Here is a 17,376-nt window from a genome sequence, read left to right as displayed (position 1 = left end):
GTCGGAGTCGGTGGGTCTGGTTTGGTGCTCGGCGGGCGAGTCGCTGGTCGGGCCAGGAGAGCGACGAGCGGGACACATAAATGAATCTCCTCGCGCCGTTATCTAATCACTCGAATCGCGTCCGCCGCAGCCGCCGCCACCTGCAGCCATGGCTGTCGAAGACTCGGCCGTCACCAACTTCAGGGAGTACCTGCGCATCCCCTCGGTCCACCCCAACGTCAATTACGGTCAGCAAATCCCACCATAATTACCTAAAAATTTTTTTTTTTTTCAGAAATATATCAAAATTTCAATTTTTTATTTCAATTCAGACCAAATTTAATCATTTTTTTAATTTATAATTGTTTTAATTTTGGTAAATTTTTTGAAAGCTTCCTTTTCTTTAAGTGAATCAGGTCGCGTCTCTTTCTCTAGTGAAGCGAAAATCCAGGTCACTTGATTGGCGTCGCAAAGAACACGTGTGTGTGTCGATTCGAGCCAGAGAATTTTCAACTCGCAAAAGACTGACAATCTCGGTCGCTCACCAATTTATTGATTTTCCTCTCGCGTTTGCACAAATTTTGCGCTCACTTTCCCTCCCTCCCCATTGTCAACCTCCCTTCATTAAGTTCTCTCGCCACATTAAAAAATTCACCCTGACAATAAATGGTTTTTCTTAATTTTATAAAATTCATATTGAAATCAATCATTAAACTAGTAGATGATTTTAATTCATAAACAGAATTTTTTTTTTCATGTCTAGCAATTGTGTTGTTTAGTAAATTTGTATTTTCACATCTATTTTTATCTCATTCTTCCCTGCTTTCTCTTCCACAGCGTTCAAACTCTTCAAATGCACACAAATTAATAGAATTTGTTTCAAAATTTAAAAATACATTTACTAAATTTTGTACAGAACTGTCCAACAACATCGTTTTCCAGAAATATAATGAATTTGCAAAGTTTTTTGTAATTATTTCAAAGTTTTTTGTCTTCAAACTTACTGAAAGAGAAGCAAATAAATTTGAAAGATTATTTGAAGTTGTTTGTTTCATCAACAAAATAAAAAGGCACAAATTGACAACAAAATCATTTGAGGACTGGAGGCTAAAAAAAAAAGGGGGAAATGCTATTATCTTCTGAGTAAATATTCAGCTTCAGTTTTTATCTTTCAACCGACCAATTCGGGTACAACTTGAAACTCAAGTTTGAACTTTGGTTTAAAATGTTAAAATTTAAAAATATTACAATTACATTTGAAAATACGTTCGTAGAGCAAAAGTTAATGGAAAAAACGTCATTTTTTTCTGCTGGAATATCTGCACGAGTTGGTCGTTTGACTCGTTTGTTGAACAAATTTCCGTGCTCGCGTTTGCATTTTATCAACTGCGGCGCGGCCAGTGGAATTTTCCATCTTTCGCACATCCCGCCGCCGACGCTACCACGAATCAAAATCGATACCTTTTCCTCTTACATAAGCACATTTTTCTGCAACATTTTACTGTATTTCTTGAGATACAATTCATATATTTATTATTTATTTACAAATAAAATATTCAACAAATAAAGCTAAATTTAAAACGAAAATAAATAAAGAAATTTCTACTTAACCACAAATTAAATTGTGAAAATTCCCAAAGTTTCTGAACAAGAATTGATTGTTTTGGGTACACGCAATGCGCGAGTTGAACGACCTTGGCCCAAGGTCACTCGCCGTCCACCCTCACCGCGAGCCGCGTTGCCCCACAAAATCGAACCCCTTCTCACATGGCACTTTGTATTTTCGACGCATTTGTCCTTTCCAACCAAATCCCAACTATTGATTTGCTGCGAAAGTGAAACTCTCGCGTCGCCTCCAAAGACAAAATCTATTTAATTGAACATAAGATTTGACAAATTTTGTAAATTACAAAGTCAGTTTTTCCGCGAAAAAAGGCTAAGCAGAGTTCCTTGCGAGTTTCTAATAAAAATATTAACAACAAATTAATTATTTCCTCTTCAGTCTTGTTTAACACTTCATTTTAAGCTTTTTAATACAAAACTGCTAAATTGACATTGCAATTGCTGCCGTGTATTTGCCGAGCGCGAGCGAATTGTGAACGCTGAGCACATTCAGTCTATCTGGCAAACAAGAGTGGAACTTTAACTCGGCTCAATTTGTGTTTGCGCAGCGGCGACGGCGAATTCGCAAACACGCGCTCGCTCAGCCGCCTGCGTAATCAAACCAGAGACCCAGTTGCGCCAATATTTGAGGCGCGGAAACTCGTAATTATTCTCTATTTTCAGTAATTTCCTTTTGATTCATTATTATTATTTATTCTTCTCAGTCGATACAAAAAATTCGAGATTTGAAAAAGAGAAGAAAGGGTTTTCTGCTGAAACGCCCGAAATCAAAAGAGACTCGGCCGGCGCGGTAAACCCACAATTAATTAATAATCAATTAATTCAAGATTTTTTTCCCCATCTTGAATTTATTTGTCCAATCGTTAAATAAGGTTTCGGACATTTTTTTACAACTGATTTTAAGCACAATATTTTTTTAATATTGTTACCTTTTATCTTTTTACGAGTTTGAAAAATTCCTTCCATTTGCAATTTTCCGTCAAAGCAAACAAAAATGTTTGCAATCATTTCACGCCGCATTTTGAACATTTTTCGTCGTTAAACACACTTTGCCTTCTGATAAATTTGTCAAACAAAAAAGCGCAACGTTCAAACAGTGATAAATTTGTGGGCTCGTAAAAGTGTGATAATTTCTCGCCGACAAAAATCGCTTGAAATTTTTTGCCACGTAAGAACTTTTCTTTAATATTGAAAATTAAATTGAATGCAACCGTAAGAAGTATATTTGTTCAGCAATAACTATGAATTTTCAATTTTGCGTTTTCCCCCAAAACATTTGATTGATATTTGTAGTTTCAATTTCATTTTTATTGTCACTCGCAAAACAGAGTTTTCGCGGAGACGGATTCGGTTGTTTTGGCCGGCAAAAGTTTGATGCGGTGCATCTGGCGTTGAGAAATGGATGCTAAATCGGTGGTACTTTGCGCCGCGCGGCCAAGTAAACAAAAATCCCAAGGCCCTGGTATTTTGCTCTCGCCATTCGCAGCCGCTGAAATTCGAAACCAAATTAAAATTTAGTCAAATACTCAAATACTCAATTTCCGCCTGATCGATACAATGCAACTCTCGACTGGACGCGCTCAGAGGTGACCTCGTTTCTACGCACATGATGGAGCGGCAATTTGCATAGATTGGATGCAAGTTCCGCGTAATTTGCCCTTTTCACTCCCAAGCCAATAAAATTTCAATTTGAATATTAAATGCAAAAATTGCAAATTTAAATTAAATATATTAAAATTATCTTCAGTCGGTGAATATTAATGACCTATTAATTAATTAATTAATGTAAATTTTTACGCCTGCTGACTTATTTAATTTATTTTCCATATTAATTTGAAGAATTCCCATAATGAAAAATGTTAAATTTAAACAAAAAATCACAAAATGAGAAGCAAAAATGAAATTTATTTAATAATTGCAATCAAATTTGCTCTTAAATTTGTACTGCTTATTTTCCTTTTGCCCCCTGAATAATTATTTTGACCCGGATCCTCTGCAAAGGAAGAAAAGTGTGACGTGCATTGAGAGGATGGTTCGAGGCAATTAATTAATTGTGTCTCTTTTGTTGGTTTGCAGAAGTGCAGTTGCATCCTCGGTTCGCTCGTTGCTTGTTCGAAATTGAGGTCGGCCGACATTGACTCACTAAGCAAGCAAGCAAGCAAGGCTGCTTAATGCATTTCGTTGCAAACGGTCGAGGGGAAATTGCAGGGAAGGCCACCCGCGCCACGCGTCCGACACGCCGGTTGCCTAATCTGCCCCATTCTCAATTATTTTTAACCCGCGCCGAGCCCACCAAATCCGATCAAATCGGTCGCACGTGTCGCTTCATTATTTTTGGCCACCAAAGACAATAAAAGAAAACAACAGATTGATCTGAACACAATTTTCTCGATTTAATTGTCATTCCTTAAAGACCTTTTTTGGGAACGTTCAATATTGGTACAGATAAATCAGATTTTGCACGCCCTTCAAAATGATACCTTAATTGTCACTTTTACGTCACTTTGTCTTCATGCAAAAGCCGAAAAACGAATTACCGAAAGGACGCCATCTTGAATTTTGGGATTTCCTGGTTTTTCAATGCAAATCAAGGGTTCTAATGACATTTTTAGAAATGAAAGAGACGATTTTTATGGTCACGTAGGTGGGCACATTGACCTTCTTGATTGGCCCGTTCGAACGAAATTTAGGGATTTGCTTAATTGGCTATGGTAATTTTTCTTTTGCTCTGAAAATTGAAAACTTGGGTGGAAATTGGAGCTTTTAAGATAAACTTATCAAAAATAATTTTTTTTTGTAATTTTTTGAAAATTTTTTTCCATTTGGCAAGCGTGTAAAATATGTATTTGGTTGCCCTGAATTTTTTCACAAAATTTCTAAAAATAGTTGATTATATTTGTGATCTTGTCTGAAATTTTCAAAGTTTTATTATAAGCCGTCCTTATTATAAAAATCCCAAAAATTGGTCTATATTCCAATTTGAGGGATGCAACTTTTAAAATTGCAAAAGATAAATTGAAGAAACTAAATTTTGATATTATTATAAATTGATTCTTCCGTCCATTGCATTTGTGATTCTTTAGTGCTTTGGAGGTTTCAAGATGGTTAAATAATTTATTTGCAAGTTCCAAGACTGCACGCAAACTTGCAATTACATCAGAATGGATTATTTTTCTATTTGTGGCGCTCGAGTTGACTTTGCGACTTGTCCGCGTGTTTCAGATGGATGCATCGAGTTCTTGAAGAAGCAGGCCAAGGGCCTTGACCTGCCCGTGCAGATCTTCGCGGTGGTCGACGGAAAACCAATCGTGGTGCTCACTTGGCAGGGCGTCGAGCCAGCCCTGCCCGCGGTCCTCCTCAACTCGCACATGGACGTCGTTCCAGTCTTCGCTGTAAGTTTCCCTTCGTTTTTATTTTGTGTGTTTATTATTTATTTATAATTGGAAAAAAATAGATTCTATTAATTATTTAAAAATTGACAAGTAAATTATAATGAGGGCGATCCAAAAGGCAAACTTGGCCCAGGCTAAATTAACCTGGCCTGGGCTAATTTAACCCGTCATTCAATTTTGCTGGTGGGCTAAGTTAGCCCAGGGCTACGTCAAGTTAGCCTGGGCCAGGTTAGGCTTTTGGATCGCCCTCAAATATGTTTACAATTGGCTTGTAAACAAATATGTTGAAAAATAATTCTGCACTCGTCTGATATTGAAAATAATTAAACACTCGGCTTATGTAAACAAATAAGTTAACACTCGGTCAATGATGTAAAAAAAATTAGTTGTAATATTATTAAATTAATGTATGTAATTTATGAAAATGATTTTTTTTTATTATAAATTATTTACTTTAATTTACTTCCATTCTTTTGTGGATACCTAACCGACTTAATTATAATGAAAAATAATTTTCATAATCTTTGTTTCATTTCAACCAAATATGACAATTTTTTGTTCATTTATTAAAAATTTTTTAATTAAAATGCAAATATAAAATTTTATTGAATATTTCAGGAAAAATGGAGCCACGGGCCGTTTGCCGCTGAAAAAGACGCCAACGGAAACATTTACGCGCGCGGATCGCAGGACATGAAGTGCGTCGGAATCCAATACTTGGAGGCCATTCGGAGGCTCAAAAGCAACGGCATCGCGCTCAAGAGAACCCTCCACATCTCATTTGTACCTGGTAATTGTCAATAAAAACAATTTAATTCGAAAATTAATGAGATAAATCAAAAGACGAGGAGATCGGCGGCGTCGACGGGATGGAGAAATTCGTGCACACGCAGGACTTCAAGAATTTGAACATCGGCTTTGCGTTGGACGAGGGAATGGCCAGTCCGAACGACGAATTCCTCTTCTACAACGGCGAGAGGTGCATTTGGCGTGAGTCCCATTTAAAATTAATTTTTCTTTTTATATTTTACTGGAAATTTTGCAGAATTGTTTGTGTCCTGCCCGGGCACTCCCGGCCACGGTTCGCTGATGCTGCCGGACACGGCCGGCGAAAAGGTCGAGATCATCATCAACAAGTTCATGGACCTGCGAAGAAGAGAAAAAGCCAAACTCGAGTCCAACAAAAACCTGACGGTCGGTGACGTCACCACCGTCAATTTGACGCAGATCAAGGTGAGACCAAAAATTTAAAGGAAATTGTTGCGTTTGATTCCCAGGCGAAAAAAATCAAATATGAAACAAAAAAGAACAAGAGAATAATTTTTGCACAGAGATAAAAACAATTAACCAGGGAGAAGCAGTTTTTTAAACATGCATGCCTTTGGTCAATGGTCAAGGTTTCGCACACGAATACTTTCAGTCCAGGAATCAAAAGCAGGGAAATAAATTCAAACCAGTCTGAAATCTTCACTCAGGGTTGCAATTTAGACTTATTTTTATGAGATTTGCCAAGGTTTTGCCCTGCCGCTGGCAAGGTAAAAAAAAGTACTATGAGAAGTAGAGTATTATTATTATTTTTTTTTTTAGTATTTTTTCTATTTCTTGCACACACATGATACCAACAGGAATCGATAGGAAATTTAATTAGTTTTAAGAAACTTCCAAGGTTTATTTAAATCTGACCATTTTTGGCTCAAAAATTTCCATTGTTTGAACAAAGGTAAAAATTTTTCATATATTTTATTGGTTTCCAAGCTCTTTTGTAAATCATTTAAGAGAAATAGGTTTCTAACAATGCTTGTAGAAAATTCAATTTTGCACACTTTTTGTATTTATAATTTTCATCTAAATCTGAATTGAAAAAAGTTATGAGTGCGGACATGTTTGAAAGTGTGGTTTTCTGCTCAATCTGGGTGAAAATCAAACAAATATTCAACATGACCGCATTTATAACATTTTTCGCTTTTGGTTTAGAAGAAAATTTTATATGAAAAAATTGTGCAAAATTAAATCTTCAATAAGTTTTAGTCAAAACACTTTTCTCTAAAATGTTTTCCAGAAGAGCTAGAGTTAAAAAACCATTTAACAAGTGACAAAAATTTGGTCCTTTGTTCAAACAATTGAACTTTTGTCACCAAAATCGTCTGATTATACTTTTAAGAGCTTGTTAAATTTCCAATTGAATGGTGTTGGTCCCATATTCGTGCAAGGAGCAGAAAAAGTACTAAAAAAACGTCACTTTTCCTATAGGTATTTTTTTACCAATAGAAAGGAAAGCGGCATTGGAAATTTCAGTTATTATGTCTCAATGCACTTCTAATATTTTTTGAAAATTGGCATTTCTTTTTCCGGGTCGAAACCTTTCTTTCCTGGACTATTACAACAAAATCTTGAGTTTGATTGTATTATTAAAAACGGATGCAATGTGTTGTCTTGTGTCCTGACATGCTATCGCAGGAAAATACCGTAAGCACAAATAATATATAAATTCATTTCAAAAACTGCCAAACGAAATCGTCCGAATCTCTCACTTAAGCAGAATTTGAGTCTTGAAAATTAGAATCGATGAAAAAAGAGACTAATTGTGCGTTTAACGAAGGGAGGCGTGCAGCCGAACGTGGTGCCGCCCGAGCTGACCGTGGGCTTCGACGTGCGACTGGCAACCGACGTGAACCACGACGAGTTCGAGGCCATGATCAACGGGTGGTGCAAGGAGGCCGGCGAGGGCACCTACATCACCTACACGCAGAAAAACAACTTTGTGCCCAACACGGCCCTCGACAACTCCAACCCCTGGTGGATTGCATTTAAAAGCGCATGTGATAAAATGTAAGTGCACTTTTTTTTTTAAACTATAATTTTATTTTGATTTGATCCACTCTTGACCCAAAACCAACCGATTATTACAAGCATTGGCAAATAGTTTAAATTTTTGGAAAAATACTCAAAATTTCCTATTTTACAGGCGACTCAAATTTTTGAATTTTTTAAAGGTGATTTTGAAAATATCTCAGTTCCTGTTAAAGATAGCGCATATGTCCCTATTACCAAAGTTGTCAGCAATGACACGCCCTTCAACTTTGCAACAGTGACCGAACTTGTAGGTCAAAGGTCAAGGCCACCTTTGGGAATCTGAATATTTAATTAATCTGCCGAAGTACCTGGAAAGTACTTTTTTAATTTGAAAATAGCCAAAAGTTGCTCAATTTAGTTGTTCACAATGGTGAGATTTCTTCTTTTCCTTTTTGAGATATTCAGAGTTGAAGAATAAAAAACGTGGTTTTTCTAGCTATTTTTTTGGGAAATTTTCTTTAAACCACATTAAATTTTCTCCTTTTGTATATTTCCAAAAGATTTCTGCCTACCAAAATGCTATCTTAAACAGGTGTTGATAAATTATTTAAGTTTAGAAAGACCTTTTAAAAATTGCTAAACGTTGTGTTAGACAATTTAGACCATTTTTCAAAATCCTTTAAAACCATTTTTCTATACAATGAAAGCAAAAAACCTGCTAATTTTTGTCAAATTCGGTTGGCCCTATTTCAAGAGTGTGTGAAAAGAAAATAAACAGGGCCAAATAAAATTTTTTTTCCATAAATTTTGATTTTGTTTTTGCAGGAAGATGAAATTGAAGCCGTCAATATTCCCCGGAGGAACGGACAGTCGGTATGTGAGGGAGGTGGGAATTCCCGCCCTGGGCTTCTCTCCGATCGTGAACACGCCGGTGCTTTTGCACGACCACGACGAATTCTTGAACGAGAAGGTTTTCCTGCACGGCATCAAAATCTACGAGGAACTGCTCAAGGCTGTGGCGAACGCATGAGATAGATTTTTTACACCCAAGTTTTACTCAATTTCTTTAATTCTTCGTTGTTACTGCTCTGGTCCCTAGATGGGACAATATTAGTCATTGATTGATTGTTTCAGTATTTTCATTCTTGCTCTGAGCATTTACATTGTGCAGTGCCTATTGTTCTATCGTTATTGAGTAGCGAAAAATGTGAGATTCGAGGTGGATGTGAATAAACAAGGTTTTTAAAACTGCCATTTTTTTGGTTCAACCAAAGGCTGCGCATCCCAAAATTATGTTGGTACACGGCTGCCGTCAGAGCCATGGGGCCTTATGGCTCTGGCGGAAGACATCTTTTTTTTTGGCCAACATAATAGAGCTGATGCGTGGCCTTTGGGTTCAACAAAATGAAAAGCCGGTTTTTAAAGTAATTCAATACTTGCAAGGTACTTGCACACTGAATTTATTCAATAGTTGATTCATTATTTCTTTTCTTTTTTTCTGATATATTTTAATTATGTATATAATTTGCTGCTGCATTGATCTCATCATAATCGAATACAAAATAGGTACAAACGATGATCGCCTATCGTTAAAAATATTGTGTATTATTCACGGCAGAATGCAGCTCTGAGAGAGATTGCAACAAATATGAACATTTGTCACCAGGACTGCCGCAGATAACTCAATGCTATACAAACATTGCAAAATGACAACGAAAAGAAAAAACCGCTACGATTCTTGAGACTTGTTGCTGCACACAAAATCAATCATTGCTATCGGCGCCAGCTGCGCTCCTCCTCGTCCTCCTCCTCCGCGTCCAACTCTTCCTCGTCTAGTTCCAGCGAGGCCTGAACAAAAACAGCAAATCATTGGTTAAATTAAACAGTCGATTTTAAAAAATGTGTCCTGAAAAAATTAGGTTAAGTTTTAATTTCTCATTTACAATTGTTATATATTTCATTATATACGAAAATACAGCACTTCCATTTCATTTCCACCTACTTTTGACAAGGAATCAACCGATTTGGACAAAAATTTGTCAGGAAAATCAAATCTTAAACAAATTTTGATGAAAAAGGGTTTGAAATAGAAAATCAATAATAACTCTACCTCTGTTGAGGCTAGAACCAAATCCCTAGCACCAAAATGTTTCTGCAGATGTCACCTTTTGATCTTCGTATCACACATCAAAACAATAATTTCAAGGTCACAGGTCACCCAGCTCAATGAACTGTTTTGACCAGGTCACCATGTCTGATACATGGTTGGAGAAAAAATCAAGGGGATAATTTTTTTCATCAACTGTTTTTTCATTAATCTAACAGGAGAAAAGTTTGTACAGTTTTTTAAGTTTATTTCCCATACAAAGGGTTCCGAAAACCATGTTTTTTACTCTTCAACTCTAAATATCTCAAAAGCAAAAATCATCAATCTCACCATCTTTCAATATGTTGTGTACAACTAAATTGGGCAACCTTTGGCTATTTTCTAATTGAAAAAAATTTCTTCCCAGGTACTTCGGCAGATTAATTAAATGTTCCGGTTCCAAAAGGTGACCTTGAACCTTGACCTACAACTTTGGTCACTGTTGCAAAGTTGTAGGGCGTCTCATTCCTGACAACTTTGGTAATAGGAACAATTGGGCTATCTTTAACGGGAGCCAAGTTATTTTCAATTTACTAAATCACCTTTAAAAAAAATCCAAATTTGATCAAAATTGTTTGACTTTGGGTCAAGAGTGGGTAATAAAAGTGCTAGTTGATTAGCTTTTCAATTAAATGACATTAGTTTTAAAATGAAATCAAATTCAAAAAAAAATTGAGGCAATAGAAATTCACCTCGACTTCTAGATCTCCTTCGGTGACTTTCTCGTTCTCCTGGTTTTGTCCGTCGTCCTCGACTTCTGCAGTGGCAATTTCCGTCGGAGCCGCCGCCGCCTGTGGAGCGACCTGGGCGACCCAAGTGACACTCAGGGTGCGGTCCTTGAACTGCTTGCCCTGCACCAAGGCCACTTCGGCGTCCTTGCGGGTGCGGAAGGTGAGCTCGAGGGCCGGCGTCTGGTGGTCCGGCACCGACTCCTTGATTTCTCCAAATTGCTGCACAAATCATAACTCAGCCTTTGTCGCAAAAAACAACCTTTTAACTCACAGTAAAGTGGGCCACGACCTCCTCCCACTCGTCACTCTCGTGACCCGACACCAGCAGCTTGGTCGGCCGGTGGTCCAGCCGGGTCAGCCCACCTCGCATGGCACCACGCGCGCCTCGACCCCTGAGCAAAAGAAATCTACCTTCAATTTCGTCCGATAAATTTCAAATTTGATCTGTACCTGTAGAGGCCTCTGCCACGCCCCCTGCCCCTGAGGCCGCCTCTGCGGATGGGCACGGGGGCGGCGACGACGGGCTTGAGCAGGCTCAGGGTGCTCGCCTCCTTCTTCAGCTCGGCCACCTTCTGCTTCAGCTCCAGGCTGTCCTTGCCCTCCTGCTGGTGCGTGATCAGATCCAGTTCCGCATCCAATATCTCCTTTTGCACCTGAAAAAATGCGGCAGCACATTAAATTTCACTCACTTTTTTAATGGTTTATTTACAAAAATCAATTAAATTGGCTTATTTAATACCTGTTTTACTTTTAAACTTTAATTTGAATTTGAATGGCAATTTTGAATTTACCTCCTCCTTGGTCTTGCGAGCTTGTGGCACAGGTTTGGGCTTTGGCGCAGGAATCGCGGCGGCCGCAGTGACCGAATGAGGCGCAAGGTCCTTCCTAATCGTCTCAATGCTCTCCTGCAAGCTTTTGATTGTCTCGAGCAGCTCCTTCTGCTCGGCCGGCTTCATGGCACTCCTGGCCTTCTCGAGCCGCTCGATCAGGACCTTCTGCTGCGTCAGCTGCATCTCCAGCAACTCCTGTTTCCGCTTGCGCAGGTTCGCCGTCATCTTCAGCGCCTCCTATAATTAATCTCTGGTTAATTCTGGTTTTAATAAAGTCGAATTAGCGCACCTTTCGCTTCTCCTCCTGCTTCTTCTTGAGCGTCTCCTTGGCCAGCATGATCTCCTGGTTCTTGATTATGGCGGCCGCCGCCAGGGCCTTGCTGTTCTCCTGCAGGGCTGGGTCCACCTTTTTGGCCGTCGGGATGTAAACGTTCCTGTTCGAATCAGGCTTGTCGTTGCCGGCCGCGTTCGCGTTGACCTCGACCTCTGACTTGGCCTTCTGCTGGATCAGGTTCAGCACTTTGTTTGAGGGCACGCCGAGCCTGTCTCGCACGCTCATCCGAGTCACGGGAGGAACATTTTCGTGCTTGCTCTGAAACGAAATTAATTAAGAAATGAAATTAATTAAGTTACAAATCAAAAAGCATTTTGACCTAAGTAACCTGGAAAAAATTCATGCCAGTCTGAATTTTTACCATCTGCATTGAGATATATTTGCAGAGATTTCTAGGTAAAAAAGGACCTTTGAAAGGTGGCATATATTTGAATTTTTGTAGTGCACAAATATAACTTTTCTCCAGTCGACTTGATAATTTATTGCAAAATCTTTGATTTACCTCGAATCCAGCCTGCTTCTTGCCGTGCCAGAACATCTTGATGAACCTGTTGTTGAGAACAGCCTCGGTACTCTTGATGGCCGCGTTGGCTTCGGCGTGGGTCGAGAAGGTGACGATGGCAGCCTCAGGGTCGCCCTCGAAGCACACCTGGATGTTGACGATTTTGCCAAACTTGGCAAAGTGGTCATTGAGATGAGTAATGTTGTTGAGGCCTCTGGGCACTTTCTTCAGCTCCAGCGAGCAGTTGGCAGGGAAGTGCTTGCGCGGGCCCAGCCGTTTATAGTCAAACTGTTGGCCGGCCAGGTGCAGTTTCTTGGAAGGCGGAGGACCCGTCTGCGCGATCGAATTTACTCAAAATCCATTCAAATTCATAATCAAATGAGACTCACCTCAGAAAGGTCGGTTTCGTACGAAGTAGACTCACTAGGCTCAAAAACAGTCTTGGCCGACGCGTTGTCGGTGACTGGCACACTTATCAGTTCCCTCTGAGGAGGAATGAAAGGGGCCCGAAGGACGGACCCTCGCCCAGCACCACCACGACCTGCAATTTCCACGTTTAATTGACAATTCTTAAGCTATGAGAAACAATTTTTAAGAAGGATTTCAACAGCGCAGGATGAAAAAGTCAAGAATTTATAATTTTCTCGGTGGTTGGCACTTTTCTTGATGGTCAAAAGTTCAAAAAAGAGAGCTTGATGTTTCTCAAAATTGAGCAACAAGGAAAGAAATGCGAGAGAGCCAGAAGATGAATCAAATGTTTAAATTTTCATGGTTTTTGGCAGAGTCGTTAACGAAATGTTGATGATCAAAAAAATTGTCTTTTCAACCATATTGATTATTTTTTATGCATCTGATCATAAACTGACAATTTATATAAAAAAAATTGGGTCCAGTCGAAATCCACTTGAATTGATTTTGACGTAAGTCGATGAAATTACCTCTGAAGGGAGGTCTGAACCAAGGCATGCCTGGGGCATCAGGATTGTACTCTGCAAAACCCAAAGATTCGGATTAGAAAAAGATCATTATTTGTAAAGAGGACTTGATTATGATGTGAAGCAAGAAAAGCGTCTAGACCAAGTGAGGTGAGTGACAAATCTAGCAAAGGTGCGAATTTGTTCAAAGTCTCACCGGGCGGGGCAAGAGGTGCAGGCGGCTGTTCGGCCAAGCCACGCCCCGCTTGAGGTCTGAGCGCAACAAAATTGGCAGGGGCTGTACCTTGAGGTGTGTACGACAGGCCGGGCATGTTGTCCACGATCACAGGGTCAGCGCCGTGGTCAAACTGGCAAAGGTCGCCCCGCATGCAGTATCCCTGCTCTGAAAGTTTCACACACGTTTTTAGTTGATTTGCTTGTTTCTTCCTTAATCGTTTGTTTTTTTCTTTTCTTGTTTTATTTATTCATTTGAATTAAAAGTTCCTATAATTAATTTTTTTTTCAAATACTTAATATTTATATCAAGTTGATAATGTTTAATTTGTTTTATTTTGAGCGTATTCAACAAATTTAAAATTCCTTAATTGTGTTTCATTTTTAAGGTATTTAGAAAATTTGTCTCACCATCAAAGTCTCTGCATCTCGTCTTGTACACAGTGGGGGCGGCGGAGGCGGCCTGGGGGGCGGCGGCCACGACGGAGGCCAGTTTTTTGGTGGGGGTCACCACCACGGACTGAATGCTCTGCGAGGAGGTTGTCAGCCGCATGTCTACGTCGCCGTGGTTTGAGTCTTGGGTGGGCGTGTTGGCGCCCGAGTTGGGCTCCGACTTCTTCACCATGGCCAGCGGCGACTTTGACTTAGAACGGTAGTTGCGGCCGCGGTGCTTGCCCACGGGCGGCGAATGCGACCGGTTGCGAACCGGAGACTTTGACCAACTTCTGCAAAAAGTTCAAAGAAATGAGCAAGTGATTGCAAAATAACGATTATTTGGATTCTCGTAGATCTAGGGACAAAATCTATAGGACAAAAATTATCTTCTAGAAGAGATCTTTTCAATTATGTATCACACATAAGGGTCGGGTCACTCAAGGTCTAGGGTCACGGTAACCTTTGACCCGAGGTCACCAAAAGACAATAATATGCACATCATTTGATTTGTCTAGTCAAGATGGTCACTATGAGTTTATTTTGTCATAAACCAACGCAAATCAAGTTATTGACGATTTTTTAATAAACTCTTCATCCCGAGGGGAAAAATCCACGTTTTTTTATCTTTGAATTAATCACTTTTAATATACCTAAAAATATTCACCATGCAATAATACATGAATTACGTAAAATTGCACGAGGAATCAAATGGTGTTGTCAAATTTTACTTTCAGCTTGTCACATATTCAAATTAGATTTTGAAATAAATTACCTTGACCTGTGACCTACAACTTTGAAATTAATAAAAATTTGTAGAGATTGACTAGACAAATTCAACCATGGCTAATTTTTCATTTTTCGACTTCTGCGAGCAGAGATAGTGAGATTTATATTACAAAATGTCCCATAAAACCAAAAATTTTGAAAATTTTTGAATAACAATTACATATCTAGTGTTCGAGTCAAAGGATTAAGAAATTTTCACGACTCTGACATCAAATCATTGATGATTAATAATAATTGTGCACCTTCTGTCCCTGCTGGAGTCCCTTCTGCGAGGGGAGGCTTTCCTGTCCCTGCCCCTCCTCGCACGCTCTCTGCTGCGCGACCTCCGCCGACCCTCCCACGACCTCGAGCGAGACCTCGACCTCCTGGAAGTGGGGGATGGTGAGCGGTGCCTGTTCCTCCTTGACGGCCTCTCCGAAGGTCTTTTGCGGTCCCGGTCCGACCGGTCGTTCAACTCGACGCGCTCCTTTTTGACCTCGACAACCTGCTCCTTTGGCCTTTCGACCTCCAACTTCTCCTCTTTTATCTTTATCGAGAGCTGAAAATTTTCATTTTCACCAAACTTAATTTTGATTCCATCAAAAACCATACCAATGGCTTTGGTTCCTCCAAAGCAGGAACTTCCTCCACCCTGACGGGAGAAGCGACCCTGCTGTCCGACAGCATTTCCTCCTCCTCATCTTCCTCCTTGGCCTCGCCGATGTAACTCTTGTCCTGAAGGGCCTCCAGCAGAGACTTTACAAAAGACTTGGTTTCTGTCGAGAAAATTACGCAATCAGTCGGACGATATTTTTATATAAAAATTGTGAAAAGATTTCCAACCCTTTTGCAGGAACACGTCGAGCGAGTTCTCCATGTTGGCCTGCAGCTGCGGAAGGGGCTTTTCCTTTTTGACCAGGGCGAGGACGTACTTGGCCAGCGCCACAGGGTCTGCATCACATCTGCGAAAAACGGACCAATTATGTATGAAAAATCGAGAGCAAATCGGGCGCTCGGAGACTCACAGCGGCTTCAGCTTTTCCGTCAGCCACGACTTGAGCGCGTCCGGATTCTCCACCAGCATGTTTCCTTCCTTCCGAGGGTGGAATTTGGAAATTGCCAGAGTCCTTCGGGTGAAAGTGAACCACGCACGGTGGGGTCGGGCGGGCGGAAAATTAGGCCGCGACGATTTAGGCGTTCGGCAGCCGACGCGGATCAGTCCGGACGAAACGGAGCGTTCTTTCGGCACCCGAATCCGAGCGGTTCACGAGAAATTCGCCCGAAAAGAAGTCATTTTCGTCATATGGAAAAAAACAACACCAACCATTTGCAATCCGATATAATCTTCTCTTCAGCGACGCCGGAGACCTCTGGCGGCCGAAAAAACCTCTCGCCCTATTTCCAGCGGCCAATCACAGCGCGTTTCTGCCGTGACGTCACGCGTAGTACCGAATTTCAATAATAGATGGTGTTTCCATGAACCAAATTGAGCTTTCTAGATCATATATATTTCAAATATTTCAAAAGCGAGTCTTTCAATCACCGCAGGAAGGCAAAATCATTCACAAAATCTTATTTTTTAGGCCATAAGCATTGTTTTGATAAATATAAATTTTGGGGTCAACACACTTATTTCTGGAAAAAATACATTTGAATTTAGCATTGCTGGCTTATGGAAAAGGTTCATAACAATGATTTAATTGCATTTTAAGACAAGAAAACGAGCTTTGGTAAAATGTATGACCCACCAAACGTGTTCCTTGATAACCCTGCTACAGACTTTGCACCAGAAAATTGGTGGTCACTGCATAAACTTTTGGGAAACGTTGAATTGAAGGTTGGAAAACGTGGAATTCTTTGCATTTTGCTCATTTTCAAGAATACTGAGCTAATTTATGAGCACTTCGGTTTAATTGATTTTTGCAAACCAGTATCAAGATGGTTCATATTTTGATTTTTATAATACTCAAGTAACGAACAATATTCATATTTCGGTTGCCGGAGATAAAACTGTCCAAATTAAAATTTGCTAAAACAAATCCATTTTCAGATCTCCGAAGAAGTTTTCATGCACCTGTGCTAAATGATTTTTGTGCAAAATACTTTTTTACCTGTCGATCTGCTCGGCGTGTCCGTTGACAATTTTTTAAGTGTCATGGTCTCTTGAATAAATGTAATTTCGGTTGACACAACAAAAGCCGAGCATTTTGAAACAATTTTCCGGCGGACACAAAGCGTAGAGTTTTATTGAATAACAATGCGGTCGGCTACTTATTTTTTTAGAGAAGAAAAGTCTGAATTTATATACGCCGAGCAATTGCCTCACATAATGCGCCTTAATGGTTTCAGGCACTGACCGCAAACGATACAAAATTTCCTCCTCCCCGGCACCAGCAGCATTTGAGGGAAATAAAAGGACCTAAACAAAGCCGTAATCACTCATTTCCGACACTCATTATAAATCGTTTTTCGTCCAATGCGGCGCGCAAATGCTCCTTCTCCGAAACAACTCCCGCGCCACGCCGCGTTTATTTTATTCAAGTCTCTGGGTCAGAAAAAAAGAAGCAGAGAGTCAATTATGTGCACTTTGCCCACTGCACACACAATTCCTATACTTTTATCGCGGTGCATCTCATCAACCTTGTGTCTTTTCACAGATCTTATCTTTAATTTCAGAGAAGTATAAATGACTGCACAG

General features: G+C 39.9%; 2 protein-coding genes across 3 annotated transcripts; one reads left to right on the top strand and one right to left on the bottom strand.

Annotated features, from left to right (window-relative positions):
* The first annotated feature begins 17 nt into the window (after positions 1-17).
* LOC132203826 (aminoacylase-1-like) lies at positions 18-9,041 on the top strand. Its single transcript, XM_059631937.1, has 7 exons — positions 18-227; positions 4,825-4,994; positions 5,613-5,784; positions 5,838-5,984; positions 6,040-6,227; positions 7,594-7,823; positions 8,613-9,041. The coding sequence occupies exons 1-7, from the start codon at positions 149-151 to the stop codon at positions 8,815-8,817; spliced, it is 1,191 nt and encodes a 396-aa protein (XP_059487920.1). The 5' UTR covers positions 18-148; the 3' UTR covers positions 8,818-9,041.
* LOC132203825 (RNA-binding protein 26) lies at positions 8,620-16,045 on the bottom strand. Of its 2 annotated transcripts, none has more exons than XM_059631935.1 (15): positions 15,704-16,045; positions 15,522-15,640; positions 15,291-15,454; positions 14,942-15,237; positions 13,890-14,203; positions 13,462-13,647; positions 13,269-13,319; positions 12,720-12,871; positions 12,331-12,663; positions 11,784-12,086; positions 11,456-11,731; positions 11,115-11,317; positions 10,936-11,056; positions 10,626-10,883; positions 8,620-9,635 (listed from the first exon to the last, which is right to left on the bottom strand). In XM_059631935.1, exons 1-15 carry the CDS (start codon positions 15,760-15,762, stop codon positions 9,561-9,563), a joined length of 2,910 nt encoding a protein of 969 aa, XP_059487918.1. In that variant the 5' UTR covers positions 15,763-16,045; the 3' UTR covers positions 8,620-9,560. The 2 variants fall into 2 exon arrangements, with proteins under 2 accessions (XP_059487918.1, XP_059487919.1); XM_059631936.1 differs by having other exon boundaries at positions 13,549-13,647; positions 15,704-16,044.
* Positions 16,046-17,376: the final 1,331 nt, after the last annotated feature.

This window comes from Neocloeon triangulifer, unplaced genomic scaffold, assembly GCF_031216515.1.
Source record: "Neocloeon triangulifer isolate White Clay Creek 2 clone unplaced genomic scaffold, ASM3121651v1 ptg000020l, whole genome shotgun sequence".
Lineage (NCBI taxonomy): Eukaryota > Metazoa > Arthropoda > Insecta > Ephemeroptera > Baetidae > Neocloeon > Neocloeon triangulifer.
This window is presented reverse-complemented; position numbering and strand designations above follow the sequence as displayed.

What these genes read in the sequence shown, in the direction of transcription:
- LOC132203826 (XM_059631937.1), top strand. Translation starts at nt 149, where the DNA reads ATGGCTGTCGAAGACTCGGCCGTCACCAACTTCAGGGAGTACCTGCGC. An exon ending in ACGTCGTTCCAGTCTTCGCT is followed by an intron (nt 4,995 to 5,612) that starts GTAAGTTTCCCT and finishes TGAATATTTCAG; the next exon opens with GAAAAATGGAGCCACGGGCC. An exon ending in CGGCGAGAGGTGCATTTGGC is followed by an intron (nt 5,985 to 6,039) that starts GTGAGTCCCATT and finishes GAAATTTTGCAG; the next exon opens with AATTGTTTGTGTCCTGCCCG.
- LOC132203825 (XM_059631935.1), bottom strand. Translation starts at nt 15,762, where the DNA reads ATGCTGGTGGAGAATCCGGACGCGCTCAAGTCGTGGCTGACGGAAAAG. An exon ending in CGACGTGTTCCTGCAAAAGG is followed by an intron (nt 15,455 to 15,521) that starts GTTGGAAATCTT and finishes TTTTCTCGACAG; the next exon opens with AAACCAAGTCTTTTGTAAAG. An exon ending in AGGTCGTGGCCCACTTTACT is followed by an intron (nt 10,884 to 10,935) that starts GTGAGTTAAAAG and finishes TGATTTGTGCAG; the next exon opens with CAATTTGGAGAAATCAAGGA.